Source organism: Salvelinus alpinus, chromosome 28 (assembly GCF_045679555.1).
Source record: "Salvelinus alpinus chromosome 28, SLU_Salpinus.1, whole genome shotgun sequence".
NCBI classification, from domain to species: Eukaryota; Metazoa; Chordata; class Actinopteri; order Salmoniformes; family Salmonidae; genus Salvelinus; species Salvelinus alpinus.
The window spans coordinates 45,327,451-45,344,396 of record NC_092113.1 but is presented as its reverse complement, the minus strand read 5'-3'; the positions used below and the strand labels follow the sequence as shown (position 1 = coordinate 45,344,396).

Below are 16,946 nucleotides of genomic sequence, written 5' to 3'. Positions count from 1 at the left end.
TCTCCAGGTGCTGGTGTGGGAGAGGTGGAGGTGGTGATCATGGACCCAGCCGGTAAGAAGGACGTGGTGGTGTGTCAGATAGAGGGTAAGGGCAACAGTTCGTACCGCTGCACCTACAAACCCACCCTGGAGGGGACCCACACCATCTACATTACCTTCGCTGGAGGACAGATCAGCAAGAACCCCTTCACTGTCAACATAGGAGAGGGTGAGACAGGAGAGGGGAGGGGCAGATCAGCAAGAGCCCCTTCACTGTTAACATAGGAGAGGGTGAGACAGGAGAGGGGAGGGGCAGATCAGCAAGAACCCTTCACTGTTAACCTTTCACGAGTATCAATCCCGGATCCGGGAGCACCCCCCACCCCCCACACACTGATTAGCATAGCTAGCATAGCTTCACAAGTAGATAGTAGCATCTAAATATCATTAAATCACAAGTCCAAGACACCAGATGAAAGATACAGATCTTGTGAATAAAGCCACCATTTCAGATTTTTAAAATGTTTTACAGGGAAGACAAAATATGTAAATCTATTAGCTAAACACGTTAGCAAAATACACCACTATTCTAACTCCATCAGTTTCTTACTCCTTCAGGTGCTATCACCAATTCGGCTCAACTAAGATATTGATAGCCAATAACCTATAAAAAAAACCATCAGATGACAGTCTGATAACATATTCATGGTATAGGATAGTTTTTGTTAGAAAAAAGTGCATATTTCAGGTAGAAATCACAGTTTACAATTGCACCGACCATCACAAATCGACTAGAATTACTAGATAGAGCAACGTGTATGACCAATTTACTCATCATAAAACATTTCATAAAAATAGACAAAGCATAGCAATGGAAAGACCCAGTTCTTGTGATTTCAGACCATATTTCAGATTTTCTAAGCGTTTTTCAGCGAAAACACAATAAATCGATAAGTTAGCATACCACATGTGCAAACGTTACCAGAGCATCGATTCCAGCCATAGAGCGCTATAACGTAATCACCGCCAAAATATATTAATTTTTTCACTAACCTTCTCAGAATTCTTCCGATGACACTCCTGTAACATCATTTTACAACATACATATACAGTTTGTTCGAAAAGGTGCATATTTAGCCATACAAAACCGTGGTTACACAATAAAAATACTAGGAAATCAAGCCTCAATATGTCTGACGTCATCTATCAGAGTGATCTAGTTTAATTGAAAGCTAATCATATACTTGACTAAAAAATACAGGGTTGACAGGAATCGAAAGACAAATTAGTTCTTAATGCAATCGCTGATTTACATTTCTAAAATTATCCTTACTGTGCAATACAGGGTTCGCCAAGCGAAGGGATAGAAAACAAAATGGCGAAATATGCGTTTAAAATATTTCGACAGAACAACGATTTATCATATTAAATATTACTTACTATGAGGTGATTTTCCATCGGATTCTTGGGCAATGTATTCTTTCTTGGGTATAATCTTCTTTTGGTCGAAAGATGTCCTTTGTCCGTCTAAATGCCCGCTAACGTTCAACCAGGACCCCGAAATGTGCCCGGTGCTTCACATAGAAATGCATCAAAATCGCACTAAACGGATATAAATTGCTATAAAACGGTTTAAATTAACTACCTTATGATGTTTCTAAGTCCTATATCGAATTAAATTACAGACGGATACATTTCAAGTTGATAACCGAGCCTGTGAAAATGGCATCCGGAGGTCCCTTCCTGCGTAAGGGCGAGCGTCGAAAGGGGGGCTACTCTCACTCCTTGGTCTTTTATAACCTCTGAGAGCTACCTAGAAGGCCCATTCCACTTCTCATTGGTTACTGACATCCAGGGGAAGGCGGGTGCAGTTCGTGTCGTTCCATAGGATAGACAGAGACCTTAAAAACTGATCTGAAACAAGAGCTTCGCTCTCAGACCTTTCACTGTCTGTCATGGATTTCGCTGTAGAAAGAGTTCTGGGTCACCCACAGACATAATTTCAACGTTGTATGAAACTAGAAAGTGTTTTCTATCCAATAGAATTAATAATATGCATATTGTACGAGCAAGAATTGAGTACTAGGCAGTTTAATTTGGAGACGACAAAATGCTAATTCGGAACAGCACCCCCTGTAGTCGCAAGAAGTTTAACATAGGAGAGGGTGAGACAGGAGGGGGGAGTGAGGGGAGGGGCAGATCAGCAAGAGACCCTTCACTGTCAAAATAGCAACACATGAAACAGAATTAGAAACAGTTTTTCTGGTTCCAATTCTAGTGTTTCTGTTTCTAGTGTTTCTGTTTCTAGTGTTTCTGTTTCTAGTGTTTCTGTTTCTAGTGTTTCTGTTTCTAGTGTTTCTGTTTCTAGTGTTTCTGATTCTAGTGTTTCTGTTTCTGTTTCTGTTTCTAGTTTTTCTGTTTCTGTTTCTAGTGTTTCTGATTCTAGTGTTTCTGTTTCTGTTTCTTGTGTTTCTGTTTCTAGTTATTCTGTTTCTAGTTTTTCTGTTTCTGTTTCTAGTGTTTCTGTTTCTGTTTCTAGTGTTTCTGTTTCTAGTGTTTCTGTTTCTAGTGTTTCTGATTCTAGTGTTTCTGTTTCTGTTTCTTGTGTTTCTGTTTCTAGTTATTCTGTTTCTAGTGTTTCTGTTTCTAGTGTTTCTGTTTCTGTTTCTGTTTCTAGTGTTTCTGTTTCTAGTGTTTCTGTTTCTACTGTTTCTGTTTCTAGTTTTTCTGTTTCTAGTGTTTCTGTTTCTGTTTCTAGTGTTTCTGTTTCTAGTGTTTCTGTTTCTAGTGTTTCTGTTTCTAGTGTTTCTGTTTCTAGTGTTTCTGTTTCTAGTGTTTCTGTTTCTAGTGTTTCTGTTTCTGTTTCTGTTTCTAGTTATTCTGTTTCTAGTGTTTCTGTTTCTGTTTCTTGTGTTTCTGTTTCTAGTTATTCTGTTTCTAGTGTTTCTGTTTCTGTTTCTAGTGTTTCTGTTTCTAGTGTTTCTGTTTCTAGTGTTTCTGTTTCTAGTGTTTCTGTTTCTAGTGTTTCTGTTTCTAGTTTTTCTGTTTCTGTTTCTAGTGTTTCTGTTTCTGTTTCTTGTGTTTCTGTTTCTAGTGTTTCTATTTCTAGTGTTTCTGATTCTAGTGTTTCTGTTTCTGTTTCTAGTGTTTCTGTTTCTGTTTCTAGTGTTTCTGTTTCTAGTGTTTCTGTTTCTAGTGTTTCTGTTTCTAGTTATTCTGTTTCTAGTGTTTCTGTTTCTAGTGTTTCTGTTTCTAGTGTTTCTGTTTCTGTTTCTAGTGTTTCTGTTTCTAGTGTTTCTTTTTCTAGTGTTTCTGTTTCTAGTGTTTCTGTTTCTAGTGTTTCTGTTTCTGGTGTTTCTGTTTCTAGTGTTTCTGTTTCTAGTTTTTCTGTTTCTAGTGTTTCTGTTTCTGGTGTTTCTGTTTCTAGTGTTTCTGTTTCTAGTGTTTCTGTTTCTTGTGTTTCTGTTTCTAGTGTTTCTGTTTCTAGTGTTTCTGTTTTTGTTTCTAGTGTTTCTGTTTCTAGTGTTTCTGTTTCTAGTGTTTCTGTTTCTAGTGTTTCTGTTTCTAGTGTTTCTGTTTCTAGTGTTTCTGTTTCTAGTTTTTCTGTTTCTAGTGTTTCTGTTTCTGGTGTTTCTGTTTCTAGTGTTTCTGTTTCTAGTGTTTCTGTTTCTTGTGTTTCTGTTTCTAGTGTTTCTGTTTCTAGTGTTTCTGTTTCTAGTGTTTCTGTTTCTAGTGTTTCTGTTTCTAGTGTTTCTGTTTCTAGTGTTTCTGTTTCTAGTTTTTCTGTTTCTAGTGTTTCTGTTTTTGTTTCTAGTGTTTCTGTTTCTAGTGTTTCTGTTTCTAGTGTTTCTGTTTCTAGTGTTTCTGTTTCTAGTGTTTCTGTTTCTAGTGTTTCTGTTTCTAGTGTTTCTGTTTCTAGTTTTTCTGTTTCTAGTGTTTCTGTTTCTAGTGTTTCTGGTGTTTCTGTTTCTAGTGTTTCTGTTTCTAGTGTTTCTGTTTCTGTTTCTAGCGTTTCTGTTTCTGTTTCTAGTGTTTCTGTTTCTAGTGTTTCTGTTTCTAGTGTTTCTGATTCTAGTGTTTCTGTTTCTGTTTCTTGTGTTTCTGTTTCTAGTTATTCTGTTTCTAGTGTTTCTGTTTCTAGTTATTCTGTTTCTAGTGTTTCTGTTTCTAGTTATTCTGTTTCTAGTGTTTCTGTTTCTGTTTCTTGTGTTTCTGTTTCTGTTTCTAGTTATTCTGTTTCTAGTGTTTCTGTTTCTGTTTCTTGTGTTTCTGTTTCTAGTTATTCTGTTTCTAGTGTTTCTGTTTCTAGTGTTTCTGTTTCTAGTGTTTCTGTTTCTGTTTCTGTTTCTAGTGTTTCTGTTTCTAGTGTTTCTGTTTCTACTGTTTCTGTTTCTAGTTTTTCTGTTTCTAGTGTTTCTGTTTCTGTTTCTAGTGTTTCTGTTTCTGTTTCTGTTTCTAGTGTTTCTGTTTCTAGTGTTTCTGTTTCTAGTGTTTCTGTTTCTAGTGTTTCTGTTTCTGTTTCTGTTTCTAGTTATTCTGTTTCTAGTGTTTCTGTTTCTGTTTCTTGTGTTTCTGTTTCTAGTGTTTCTGTTTCTAGTGTTTCTGTTTCTAGTGTTTCTGTTTCTAGTGTTTCTGTTTCTGGTGTTTCTGTTTCTAGTGTTTCTGTTTCTAGTTTTTCTGTTTCTAGTGTTTCTGTTTCTGGTGTTTCTGTTTCTAGTGTTTCTGTTTCTAGTGTTTCTGTTTCTTGTGTTTCTGTTTCTAGTGTTTCTGTTTCTAGTGTTTCTGTTTTTGTTTCTAGTGTTTCTGTTTCTAGTGTTTCTGTTTCTAGTGTTTCTGTTTCTAGTGTTTCTGTTTCTAGTGTTTCTGTTTCTAGTGTTTCTGTTTCTAGTTTTTCTGTTTCTAGTGTTTCTGTTTCTGGTGTTTCTGTTTCTAGTGTTTCTGTTTCTAGTGTTTCTGTTTCTTGTGTTTCTGTTTCTAGTGTTTCTGTTTCTAGTGTTTCTGTTTCTAGTGTTTCTGTTTCTAGTGTTTCTGTTTCTAGTGTTTCTGTTTCTAGTGTTTCTGTTTCTAGTTTTTCTGTTTCTAGTGTTTCTGTTTCTTGTGTTTCTGTTTCTAGTGTTTCTGTTTCTAGTGTTTCTGTTTCTAGTGTTTCTGTTTCTAGTGTTTCTGTTTCTAGTGTTTCTGTTTCTAGTGTTTCTGTTTCTAGTTTTTCTGTTTCTAGTGTTTCTGTTTTTGTTTCTAGTGTTTCTGTTTCTAGTGTTTCTGTTTCTAGTGTTTCTGTTTCTAGTGTTTCTGTTTCTAGTGTTTCTGTTTCTAGTGTTTCTGTTTCTAGTTTTTCTGTTTCTAGTGTTTCTGGTGTTTCTGTTTCTAGTGTTTCTGTTTCTAGTGTTTCTGTTTCTGTTTCTAGCGTTTCTGTTTCTGTTTCTAGTGTTTCTGTTTCTAGTGTTTCTGTTTCTAGTGTTTCTGATATCTAGTGTTTCTGTTTCTGTTTCTTGTGTTTCTGTTTCTAGTTATTCTGTTTCTAGTGTTTCTGTTTCTAGTTATTCTGTTTCTAGTGTTTCTGTTTCTAGTTATTCTGTTTCTAGTGTTTCTGTTTCTGTTTCTTGTGTTTCTGTTTCTGTTTCTAGTTATTCTGTTTCTAGTGTTTCTGTTTCTGTTTCTTGTGTTTCTGTTTCTAGTTATTCTGTTTCTAGTGTTTCTGTTTCTAGTGTTTCTGTTTCTAGTGTTTCTGTTTCTGTTTCTGTTTCTAGTGTTTCTGTTTCTAGTGTTTCTGTTTCTACTGTTTCTGTTTCTAGTTTTTCTGTTTCTAGTGTTTCTGTTTCTGTTTCTAGTGTTTCTGTTTCTGTTTCTGTTTCTAGTGTTTCTGTTTCTAGTGTTTCTGTTTCTAGTGTTTCTGTTTCTGTTTCTAGTTATTCTGTTTCTAGTGTTTCTGTTTCTGTTTCTTGTGTTTCTGTTTCTAGTTATTCTGTTTCTAGTGTTTCTGTTTCTGTTTCTAGTGTTTCTGTTTCTAGTGTTTCTGTTTCTAGTGTTTCTGTTTCTAGTGTTTCTGTTTCTAGTGTTTCTGTTTCTGGTGTTTCTGTTTCTAGTGTTTCTAGTGTTTCTGTTTCTAGTGTTTCTGTTTTTGTTTCTAGTGTTTCTGTTTCTAGTGTTTCTGTTTCTAGTGTTTCTGTTTCTAGTTATTCTGTTTCTAGTGTTTCTGTTTCTAGTGTTTCTGTTTCTAGTGTTTCTGTTTCTAGTGTTTCTGTTTCTAGTGTTTCTGTTTCTAGTTTTTCTGTTTCTAGTGTTTCTGTTTCTGGTGTTTCTGTTTCTAGTGTTTCTGTTTCTAGTGTTTCTGTTTCTTGTGTTTCTGTTTCTAGTGTTTCTGTTTCTAGTGTTTCTGTTTTTGTTTCTAGTGTTTCTGTTTCTAGTGTTTCTGTTTCTAGTGTTTCTGTTTCTAGTGTTTCTGTTTCTAGTGTTTCTGTTTCTAGTTTTTCTGTTTCTAGTGTTTCTGTTTCTAGTGTTTCTGGTGTTTCTGTTTCTAGTGTTTCTGTTTCTAGTGTTTCTGTTTCTGTTTCTAGTGTTTCTGTTTCTTGTGTTTCTGTTTCTAGTGTTTCTGTTTCTAGTGTTTCTGTTTTTGTTTCTAGTGTTTCTGTTTCTAGTGTTTCTGTTTCTTGTGTTTCTGTTTCTAGTGTTTCTGTTTCTAGTGTTTCTGTTTCTAGTGTTTCTGTTTCTAGTGTTTCTGTTTCTAGTGTTTCTGTTTCTAGTGTTTCTGTTTCTGTTTCTAGTGTTTCTGTTTCTAGTGTTTCTGTTTCTAGTGTTTCTGTTTCTAGTGTTTCTGTTTCTAGTGTTTCTGTTTCTGGTGTTTCTGTTTCTAGTGTTTCTGTTTCTAGTGTTTCTGTTTCTAGTGTTTCTGTTTCTAGTGTTTCTGTTTCTAGTGTTTCTGTTTCTGTTTCTAGTGTTTCTGTTTCTGGTGTTTCTGTTTCTAGTGTTTCTGTTTCTAGTGTTTCTGTTTCTAGTGTTTCTGTTTCTAGTGTTTCTGTTTCTAGTGTTTCTGTTTCTGTTTCTAGTGTTTCTGTTTCTTGTGTTTCTGTTTCTGGTGTTTCTGTTTCTAGTGTTTCTGTTTCTAGTGTTTCTGTTTCTGGTGTTTCTGTTTCTGGTGTTTCTGTTTCTAGTTATTCTGTTTCTAGTGTTTCTGTTTCTGTTTCTAGTGTTTCTGTTTCTGGTGTTTCTGTTTCTGGTGTTTCTGTTTCTAGTGTTTCTGTTTCTAGTGTTTCTGTTTCTAGTGTTTCTGTTTCTGGTGTTTCTGTTTCTAGTGTTTCTGTTTCTAGTGTTTCTGTTTCTAGTGTTTCTGTTTCTGTTTCTAGTGCTTCTGTTTCTAGTGTTTCTGTTTCTAGTGTTTCTGTTTCTAGTGTTTCTGTTTCTAGTGTTTCTGTTTCTGGTGTTTCTGTTTCTGTTTCTAGTTATTCTGTTTCTACTGTTTCTGTTTCTGTTTCTAGTGTTTCTGTTTCTAGTGTTTCTGTTTCTAGTGTTTCTGTTTCTAGTGTTTCTGTTTCTAGTGTTTCTGTTTCTAGTGTTTCTGTTTCTAGTTTTTCTGTTTCTGTTTCTAGTGTTTCTGTTTCTGTTTCTTGTGTTTCTGTTTCTAGTGTTTCTGTTTCTAGAGTTTCTGATTCTAGTGTTTCTGTTTCTGTTTCTAGTGTTTCTGTTTCTGTTTCTAGTGTTTCTGTTTCTAGTGTTTCTGTTTCTAGTTTTTCTGTTTCTGTTTCTAGTGTTTCTGTTTCTGTTTCTAGTGTTTCTGTTTCTAGTGTTTCTGTTTCTAGTGTTTCTGTTTCTAGTGTTTCTGTTTCTAGTGTTTCTGTTTCTAGTGTTTCTGTTTCTAGTGTTTCTGTTTCTAGTTTTTCTGTTTCTAGTGTTTCTGTTTCTGTTTCTTGTGTTTCTGTTTCTAGTTATTCTGTTTCTAGTGTTTCTGTTTCTAGTGTTTCTGTTTCTGTTTCTGTTTCTAGTGTTTCTGTTTCTAGTGTTTCTGTTTCTACTGTTTCTGTTTCTAGTTTTTCTGTTTCTAGTGTTTCTGTTTCTGTTTCTAGTGTTTCTGTTTCTAGTGTTTCTGTTTCTAGTGTTTCTGTTTCTAGTGTTTCTGTTTCTAGTGTTTCTGTTTCTAGTGTTTCTGTTTCTAGTGTTTCTGTTTCTGTTTCTGTTTCTAGTTATTCTGTTTCTAGTGTTTCTGTTTCTGTTTCTTGTGTTTCTGTTTCTAGTTATTCTGTTTCTAGTGTTTCTGTTTCTGTTTCTAGTGTTTCTGTTTCTAGTGTTTCTGTTTCTATTGTTTCTGTTTCTAGTGTTTCTGTTTCTAGTGTTTCTGTTTCTAGTTTTTCTGTTTCTGTTTCTAGTGTTTCTGTTTCTGTTTCTTGTGTTTCTGTTTCTAGTGTTTCTATTTCTAGTGTTTCTGATTCTAGTGTTTCTGTTTCTGTTTCTAGTGTTTCTGTTTCTGTTTCTAGTGTTTCTGTTTCTAGTGTTTCTGTTTCTAGTGTTTCTGTTTCTAGTTATTCTGTTTCTAGTGTTTCTGTTTCTAGTGTTTCTGTTTCTAGTGTTTCTGTTTCTGTTTCTAGTGTTTCTGTTTCTAGTGTTTCTTTTTCTAGTGTTTCTGTTTCTAGTGTTTCTGTTTCTAGTGTTTCTGTTTCTGGTGTTTCTGTTTCTAGTGTTTCTGTTTCTAGTTTTTCTGTTTCTAGTGTTTCTGTTTCTGGTGTTTCTGTTTCTAGTGTTTCTGTTTCTAGTGTTTCTGTTTCTTGTGTTTCTGTTTCTAGTGTTTCTGTTTCTAGTGTTTCTGTTTTTGTTTCTAGTGTTTCTGTTTCTAGTGTTTCTGTTTCTAGTGTTTCTGTTTCTAGTGTTTCTGTTTCTAGTGTTTCTGTTTCTAGTGTTTCTGTTTCTAGTTTTTCTGTTTCTAGTGTTTCTGTTTCTGGTGTTTCTGTTTCTAGTGTTTCTGTTTCTAGTGTTTCTGTTTCTTGTGTTTCTGTTTCTAGTGTTTCTGTTTCTAGTGTTTCTGTTTCTAGTGTTTCTGTTTCTAGTGTTTCTGTTTCTAGTGTTTCTGTTTCTAGTGTTTCTGTTTCTAGTTTTTCTGTTTCTAGTGTTTCTGTTTTTGTTTCTAGTGTTTCTGTTTCTAGTGTTTCTGTTTCTAGTGTTTCTGTTTCTAGTGTTTCTGTTTCTAGTGTTTCTGTTTCTAGTGTTTCTGTTTCTAGTGTTTCTGTTTCTAGTTTTTCTGTTTCTAGTGTTTCTGTTTCTAGTGTTTCTGGTGTTTCTGTTTCTAGTGTTTCTGTTTCTAGTGTTTCTGTTTCTGTTTCTAGCGTTTCTGTTTCTGTTTCTAGTGTTTCTGTTTCTAGTGTTTCTGTTTCTAGTGTTTCTGATTCTAGTGTTTCTGTTTCTGTTTCTTGTGTTTCTGTTTCTAGTTATTCTGTTTCTAGTGTTTCTGTTTCTAGTTATTCTGTTTCTAGTGTTTCTGTTTCTAGTTATTCTGTTTCTAGTGTTTCTGTTTCTGTTTCTTGTGTTTCTGTTTCTGTTTCTAGTTATTCTGTTTCTAGTGTTTCTGTTTCTGTTTCTTGTGTTTCTGTTTCTAGTTATTCTGTTTCTAGTGTTTCTGTTTCTAGTGTTTCTGTTTCTAGTGTTTCTGTTTCTGTTTCTGTTTCTAGTGTTTCTGTTTCTAGTGTTTCTGTTTCTACTGTTTCTGTTTCTAGTTTTTCTGTTTCTAGTGTTTCTGTTTCTGTTTCTAGTGTTTCTGTTTCTGTTTCTGTTTCTAGTGTTTCTGTTTCTAGTGTTTCTGTTTCTAGTGTTTCTGTTTCTAGTGTTTCTGTTTCTGTTTCTGTTTCTAGTTATTCTGTTTCTAGTGTTTCTGTTTCTGTTTCTTGTGTTTCTGTTTCTAGTGTTTCTGTTTCTAGTGTTTCTGTTTCTAGTGTTTCTGTTTCTAGTGTTTCTGTTTCTGGTGTTTCTGTTTCTAGTGTTTCTGTTTCTAGTTTTTCTGTTTCTAGTGTTTCTGTTTCTGGTGTTTCTGTTTCTAGTGTTTCTGTTTCTAGTGTTTCTGTTTCTTGTGTTTCTGTTTCTAGTTTTTCTGTTTCTAGTGTTTCTGTTTTTGTTTCTAGTGTTTCTGTTTCTAGTGTTTCTGTTTCTAGTGTTTCTGTTTCTAGTGTTTCTGTTTCTAGTGTTTCTGTTTCTAGTGTTTCTGTTTCTAGTTTTTCTGTTTCTACTGTTTCTGTTTCTGGTGTTTCTGTTTCTAGTGTTTCTGTTTCTAGTGTTTCTGTTTCTTGTGTTTCTGTTTCTAGTGTTTCTGTTTCTAGTGTTTCTGTTTCTAGTGTTTCTGTTTCTAGTGTTTCTGTTTCTAGTGTTTCTGTTTCTAGTGTTTCTGTTTCTAGTTTTTCTGTTTCTAGTGTTTCTGTTTCTTGTGTTTCTGTTTCTAGTGTTTCTGTTTCTAGTGTTTCTGTTTCTAGTGTTTCTGTTTCTAGTGTTTCTGTTTCTAGTGTTTCTGTTTCTAGTGTTTCTGTTTCTAGTTTTTCTGTTTCTAGTGTTTCTGTTTTTGTTTCTAGTGTTTCTGTTTCTAGTGTTTCTGTTTCTAGTGTTTCTGTTTCTAGTGTTTCTGTTTCTAGTGTTTCTGTTTCTAGTGTTTCTGTTTCTAGTTTTTCTGTTTCTAGTGTTTCTGGTGTTTCTGTTTCTAGTGTTTCTGTTTCTAGTGTTTCTGTTTCTGTTTCTAGCGTTTCTGTTTCTGTTTCTAGTGTTTCTGTTTCTAGTGTTTCTGTTTCTAGTGTTTCTGATATTAGTGTTTCTGTTTCTGTTTCTTGTGTTTCTGTTTCTAGTTATTCTGTTTCTAGTGTTTCTGTTTCTAGTTATTCTGTTTCTAGTGTTTCTGTTTCTAGTTATTCTGTTTCTAGTGTTTCTGTTTCTGTTTCTTGTGTTTCTGTTTCTGTTTCTAGTTATTCTGTTTCTAGTGTTTCTGTTTCTGTTTCTTGTGTTTCTGTTTCTAGTTATTCTGTTTCTAGTGTTTCTGTTTCTAGTGTTTCTGTTTCTAGTGTTTCTGTTTCTGTTTCTGTTTCTAGTGTTTCTGTTTCTAGTGTTTCTGTTTCTACTGTTTCTGTTTCTAGTTTTTCTGTTTCTAGTGTTTCTGTTTCTGTTTCTAGTGTTTCTGTTTCTGTTTCTGTTTCTAGTGTTTCTGTTTCTAGTGTTTCTGTTTCTAGTGTTTCTGTTTCTGTTTCTAGTTATTCTGTTTCTAGTGTTTCTGTTTCTGTTTCTTGTGTTTCTGTTTCTAGTTATTCTGTTTCTAGTGTTTCTGTTTCTGTTTCTAGTGTTTCTGTTTCTAGTGTTTCTGTTTCTAGTGTTTCTGTTTCTAGTGTTTCTGTTTCTAGTGTTTCTGTTTCTGGTGTTTCTGTTTCTAGTGTTTCTAGTTTCTAGTGTTTCTGTTTTTGTTTCTAGTGTTTCTGTTTCTAGTGTTTCTGTTTCTAGTGTTTCTGTTTCTAGTTATTCTGTTTCTAGTGTTTCTGTTTCTAGTGTTTCTGTTTCTAGTGTTTCTGTTTCTAGTGTTTCTGTTTCTAGTGTTTCTGTTTCTAGTGTTTCTGTTTTGGTGTTTCTGTTTCATGGTGTTTCTGTTTCTGAGTGTTTCTGTTTCTAGTGTTTCTGTTTCTAGTGTTTCTGTTTCTAGTGTTTCTGTTTCTGGTGTTTCTGTTTCTAGTGTTTCTAGTGTTTCTGTTTCTAGTGTTTCTGTTTTTGTTTCTAGTGTTTCTGTTTCTAGTGTTTCTGTTTCTAGTGTTTCTGTTTCTAGTTATTCTGTTTCTAGTGTTTCTGTTTCTAGTGTTTCTGTTTCTAGTGTTTCTGTTTCTAGTGTTTCTGTTTCTAGTGTTTCTGTTTCTAGTTTTTCTGTTTCTAGTGTTTCTGTTTCTGGTGTTTCTGTTTCTAGTGTTTCTGTTTCTAGTGTTTCTGTTTCTTGTGTTTCTGTTTCTAGTGTTTCTGTTTCTAGTGTTTCTGTTTTTGTTTCTAGTGTTTCTGTTTCTAGTGTTTCTGTTTCTAGTGTTTCTGTTTCTAGTGTTTCTGTTTCTAGTGTTTCTGTTTCTAGTTTTTCTGTTTCTAGTGTTTCTGTTTCTAGTGTTTCTGGTGTTTCTGTTTCTAGTGTTTCTGTTTCTAGTGTTTCTGTTTCTGTTTCTAGTGTTTCTGTTTCTTGTGTTTCTGTTTCTAGTGTTTCTGTTTCTAGTGTTTCTGTTTTTGTTTCTAGTGTTTCTGTTTCTAGTGTTTCTGTTTCTTGTGTTTCTGTTTCTAGTGTTTCTGTTTCTAGTGTTTCTGTTTCTAGTGTTTCTGTTTCTAGTGTTTCTGTTTCTAGTGTTTCTGTTTCTAGTGTTTCTGTTTCTGTTTCTAGTGTTTCTGTTTCTAGTGTTTCTGTTTCTAGTGTTTCTGTTTCTAGTGTTTCTGTTTCTAGTGTTTCTGTTTCTGGTGTTTCTGTTTCTAGTGTTTCTGTTTCTAGTGTTTCTGTTTCTAGTGTTTCTGTTTCTAGTGTTTCTGTTTCTAGTGTTTCTGTTTCTGTTTCTAGTGTTTCTGTTTCTGGTGTTTCTGTTTCTAGTGTTTCTGTTTCTAGTGTTTCTGTTTCTAGTGTTTCTGTTTCTAGTGTTTCTGTTTCTAGTGTTTCTGTTTCTGTTTCTAGTGTTTCTGTTTCTTGTGTTTCTGTTTCTGGTGTTTCTGTTTCTAGTGTTTCTGTTTCTAGTGTTTCTGTTTCTGGTGTTTCTGTTTCTGGTGTTTCTGTTTCTAGTTATTCTGTTTCTAGTGTTTCTGTTTCTGTTTCTAGTGTTTCTGTTTCTGGTGTTTCTGTTTCTGGTGTTTCTGTTTCTAGTGTTTCTGTTTCTAGTGTTTCTGTTTCTAGTGTTTCTGTTTCTGGTGTTTCTGTTTCTAGTGTTTCTGTTTCTAGTGTTTCTGTTTCTAGTGTTTCTGTTTCTGTTTCTAGTGCTTCTGTTTCTAGTGTTTCTGTTTCTAGTGTTTCTGTTTCTAGTGTTTCTGTTTCTAGTGTTTCTGTTTCTGGTGTTTCTGTTTCTGTTTCTAGTTATTCTGTTTCTACTGTTTCTGTTTCTGTTTCTAGTGTTTCTGTTTCTAGTGTTTCTGTTTCTAGTGTTTCTGTTTCTAGTGTTTCTGTTTCTAGTGTTTCTGTTTCTAGTGTTTCTGTTTCTAGTTTTTCTGTTTCTGTTTCTAGTGTTTCTGTTTCTGTTTCTTGTGTTTCTGTTTCTAGTGTTTCTGTTTCTAGAGTTTCTGATTCTAGTGTTTCTGTTTCTGTTTCTAGTGTTTCTGTTTCTGTTTCTAGTGTTTCTGTTTCTAGTGTTTCTGTTTCTAGTTTTTCTGTTTCTGTTTCTAGTGTTTCTGTTTCTGTTTCTAGTGTTTCTGTTTCTAGTGTTTCTGTTTCTAGTGTTTCTGTTTCTAGTGTTTCTGTTTCTAGTGTTTCTGTTTCTAGTTATTCTGTTTCTAGTGTTTCTGTTTCTAGTGTTTCTGTTTCTAGTGTTTCTGTTTCTGTTTCTAGTGTTTCTGTTTCTAGTGTTTCTGTTTCTAGTGTTTCTGTTTCTAGTGTTTCTGTTTCTAGTGTTTCTGTTTCTGGTGTTTCTGTTTCTAGTGTTTCTGTTTCTAGTTTTTCTGTTTCTAGTGTTTCTGTTTCTAGTGTTTCTGTTTCTGGTGTTTCTGTTTCTAGTGTTTCTAGTGTTTCTGTTTCTAGTGTTTCTGTTTTTGTTTCTAGTGTTTCTGTTTCTAGTGTTTCTGTTTCTAGTGTTTCTGTTTCTAGTTATTCTGTTTCTAGTGTTTCTGTTTCTAGTGTTTCTGTTTCTAGTGTTTCTGTTTCTAGTGTTTCTGTTTCTAGTGTTTCTGTTTCTAGTGTTTCTGTTTCTAGTTTTTCTGTTTCTAGTGTTTCTGTTTCTGGTGTTTCTGTTTCTACTGTTTCTGTTTCTAGTGTTTCTGTTTCTTGTGTTTCTGTTTCTAGTGTTTCTGTTTCTAGTGTTTCTGTTTTTGTTTCTAGTGTTTCTGTTTCTAGTGTTTCTGTTTCTTGTGTTTCTGTTTCTAGTGTTTCTGTTTCTAGTTTTTCTGTTTCTAGTGTTTCTGTTTCTGGTGTTTCTGTTTCTACTGTTTCTGTTTCTAGTGTTTCTGTTTCTGGTGTTTCTGTTTCTAGTGTTTCTGTTTCTAGTGTTTCTGTTTCTAGTGTTTCTGTTTCTAGTTTTTCTGTTTCTAGTGTTTCTGTTTCTAGTGTTTCTGGTGTTTCTGTTTCTAGTGTTTCTGTTTCTAGTGTTTCTGTTTCTGTTTCTAGTGTTTCTGTTTCTTGTGTTTCTGTTTCTAGTGTTTCTGTTTCTAGTGTTTCTGTTTTTGTTTCTAGTGTTTCTGTTTCTAGTGTTTCTGTTTCTTGTGTTTCTGTTTCTAGTGTTTCTGTTTCTAGTGTTTCTGTTTCTAGTGTTTCTGTTTCTAGTGTTTCTGTTTCTAGTGTTTCTGTTTCTGTTTCTAGTGTTTCTGTTTCTAGTGTTTCTGTTTCTAGTGTTTCTGTTTCTAGTGTTTCTGTTTCTAGTGTTTCTGTTTCTAGTGTTTCTGTTTCTTGTGTTTCTGTTTCTGGTGTTTCTGTTTCTGGTGTTTCTGTTTCTAGTGTTTCTGTTTCTAGTGTTTCTGTTTCTAGTGTTTCTGTTTCTGTTTCTAGTGTTTCTGTTTATGGTGTTTCTGTTTCTAGTGTTTCTGTTTCTAGTGTTTCTGTTTCTAGTGTTTCTGTTTCTAGTGTTTCTGTTTCTAGTGTTTCTGTTTCTGTTTCTAGTGTTTCTGTTTCTTGTGTTTCTGTTTCTGGTGTTTCTGTTTCTAGTGTTTCTGTTTCTAGTGTTTCTGTTTCTGGTGTTTCTGTTTCTGTTTCTGGTGTTTCTGTTTCTAGTTATTCTGTTTCTAGTGTTTCTGTTTCTGTTTCTAGTGTTTCTGTTTCTGGTCTTTCTGTTTCTGGTGTTTCTGTTTCTAGTGTTTCTGTTTCTGGTGTTTCTGTTTCTAGTGTTTCTGTTTCTAGTGTTTCTGTTTCTAGTGTTTCTGTTTCTAGTGTTTCTGTTTCTTATGTTTCTGTTTCTGGTGTTTCTGTTTCTGGTGTTTCTGTTTCTAGTGTTTCTGTTTCTAGTGTTTCTGTTTCTAGTGTTTCTGTTTCTGTTTCTAGTGTTTCTGTTTCTGGTGTTTCTGTTTCTAGTGTTTCTGTTTCTAGTGTTTCTGTTTCTAGTGTTTCTGTTTCTAGTGTTTCTGTTTCTAGTGTTTCTGTTTCTGTTTCTAGTGTTTCTGTTTCTTGTGTTTCTGTTTCTAGTGTTTCTGTTTCTAGTGTTTCTGTTTCTGTTTCTAGCGTTTCTGTTTCTGTTTCTAGTGTTTCTGTTTCTAGTGTTTCTGTTTCTAGTGTTTCTGATTCTAGTGTTTCTGTTTCTGTTTCTTGTGTTTCTGTTTCTAGTTATTCTGTTTCTAGTGTTTCTGTTTCTAGTTATTCTGTTTCTAGTGTTTCTGTTTCTAGTTATTCTGTTTCTAGTGTTTCTGTTTCTGTTTCTTGTGTTTCTGTTTCTAGTTATTCTGTTTCTAGTGTTTCTGTTTCTGTTTCTTGTGTTTCTGTTTCTAGTTATTCTGTTTCTAGTGTTTCTGTTTCTAGTGTTTCTGTTTCTAGTGTTTCTGTTTCTGTTTCTGTTTCTAGTGTTTCTGTTTCTAGTGTTTCTGTTTCTACTGTTTCTGTTTCTAGTTTTTCTGTTTCTAGTGTTTCTGTTTCTGTTTCTAGTGTTTCTGTTTCTGTTTCTGTTTCTAGTGTTTCTGTTTCTAGTGTTTCTGTTTCTAGTGTTTCTGTTTCTAGTGTTTCTGTTTCTACTGTTTCTGTTTCTGTTTCTGTTTCTAGTTATTCTGTTTCTAGTGTTTCTGTTTCTGTTTCTTGTGTTTCTGTTTCTAGTTATTCGGTTTCTAGTGTTTCTGTTTCTAGTGTTTCTGTTTCTAGTGTTTCTGTTTCTAGTGTTTCTGTTTCTAGTGTTTCTGTTTCTAGTGTTTCTAGTGTTTCTGTTTCTAGTGTTTCTAGTGTTTCTGTTTCTAGTGTTTCTAGTGTTTCTGTTTCTAGTGTTTCTGTTTTTGTTTCTAGTGTTTCTGTTTCTAGTGTTTCTGTTTCTAGTGTTTCTGTTTCTGGTGTTTCTGTTTCTAGTGTTTCTAGTGTTTCTGTTTCTAGTGTTTCTGTTTTTGTTTCTAGTGTTTCTGTTTCTAGTGTTTCTGTTTCTAGTGTTTCTGTTTCTAGTTATTCTGTTTCTAGTGTTTCTGTTTCTAGTGTTTCTGTTTCTAGTGTTTCTGCTTCTAGTGTTTCTGTTTCTAGTGTTTCTGTTTCTAGTTTTTCTGTTTCTAGTGTTTCTGTTTCTGGTGTTTCTGTTTCTAGTGTTTCTGTCTCTAGTGTTTCTGTTTCTTGTGTTTCTGTTTCTGGTGTTTCTGTTTCTAGTGTTTCTGTTTCTAGTGTTTCTGTTTCTTGTGTTTCTGTTTCTAGTGTTTCTGTTTCTAGTGTTTCTGTTTTTGTTTCTAGTGTTTCTGTTTCTAGTGTTTCTGTTTCTTGTGTTTCTGTTTCTAGTGTTTCTGTTTCTAGTGTTTCTGTTTCTAGTGTTTCTGTTTCTGGTGTTTCTGTTTCTGGTGTTTCTGTTTCTAGTTATTCTGTTTCTAGTGTTTCTGTTTCTGTTTCTAGTGTTTCTGTTTCTGGTGTTTCTGTTTCTGGTGTTTCTGTTTCTAGTGTTTCTGTTTCTAGTGTTTCTGTTTCTAGTGTTTCTGTTTCTGGTGTTTCTGTTTCTAGTGTTTCTGTTTCTAGTGTTTCTGTTTCTAGTGTTTCTGTTTCTGTTTCTAGTGCTTCTGTTTCTAGTGTTTCTGTTTCTAGTGTTTCTGTTTCTAGTGTTTCTGTTTCTAGTGTTTCTGTTTCTGGTGTTTCTGTTTCTGTTTCTAGTTATTCTGTTTCTACTGTTTCTGTTTCTGTTTCTAGTGTTTCTGTTTCTAGTGTTTCT

General features: G+C 34.1%; 1 protein-coding gene across 1 annotated transcript in view; it reads left to right on the top strand.

Annotated features, from left to right (window-relative positions):
* The window catches only part of LOC139557925 (filamin-A-like), a 238,834-nt gene that overhangs the window by 81,550 nt on the left and 140,338 nt on the right, over positions 1-16,946 (top strand). The window contains exon 8 of the mRNA XM_071373278.1: positions 8-208. Coding sequence (XP_071229379.1) covers positions 8-208 — 201 coding nt within the window. The remainder of the gene's footprint in view (positions 1-7; positions 209-16,946) is intronic.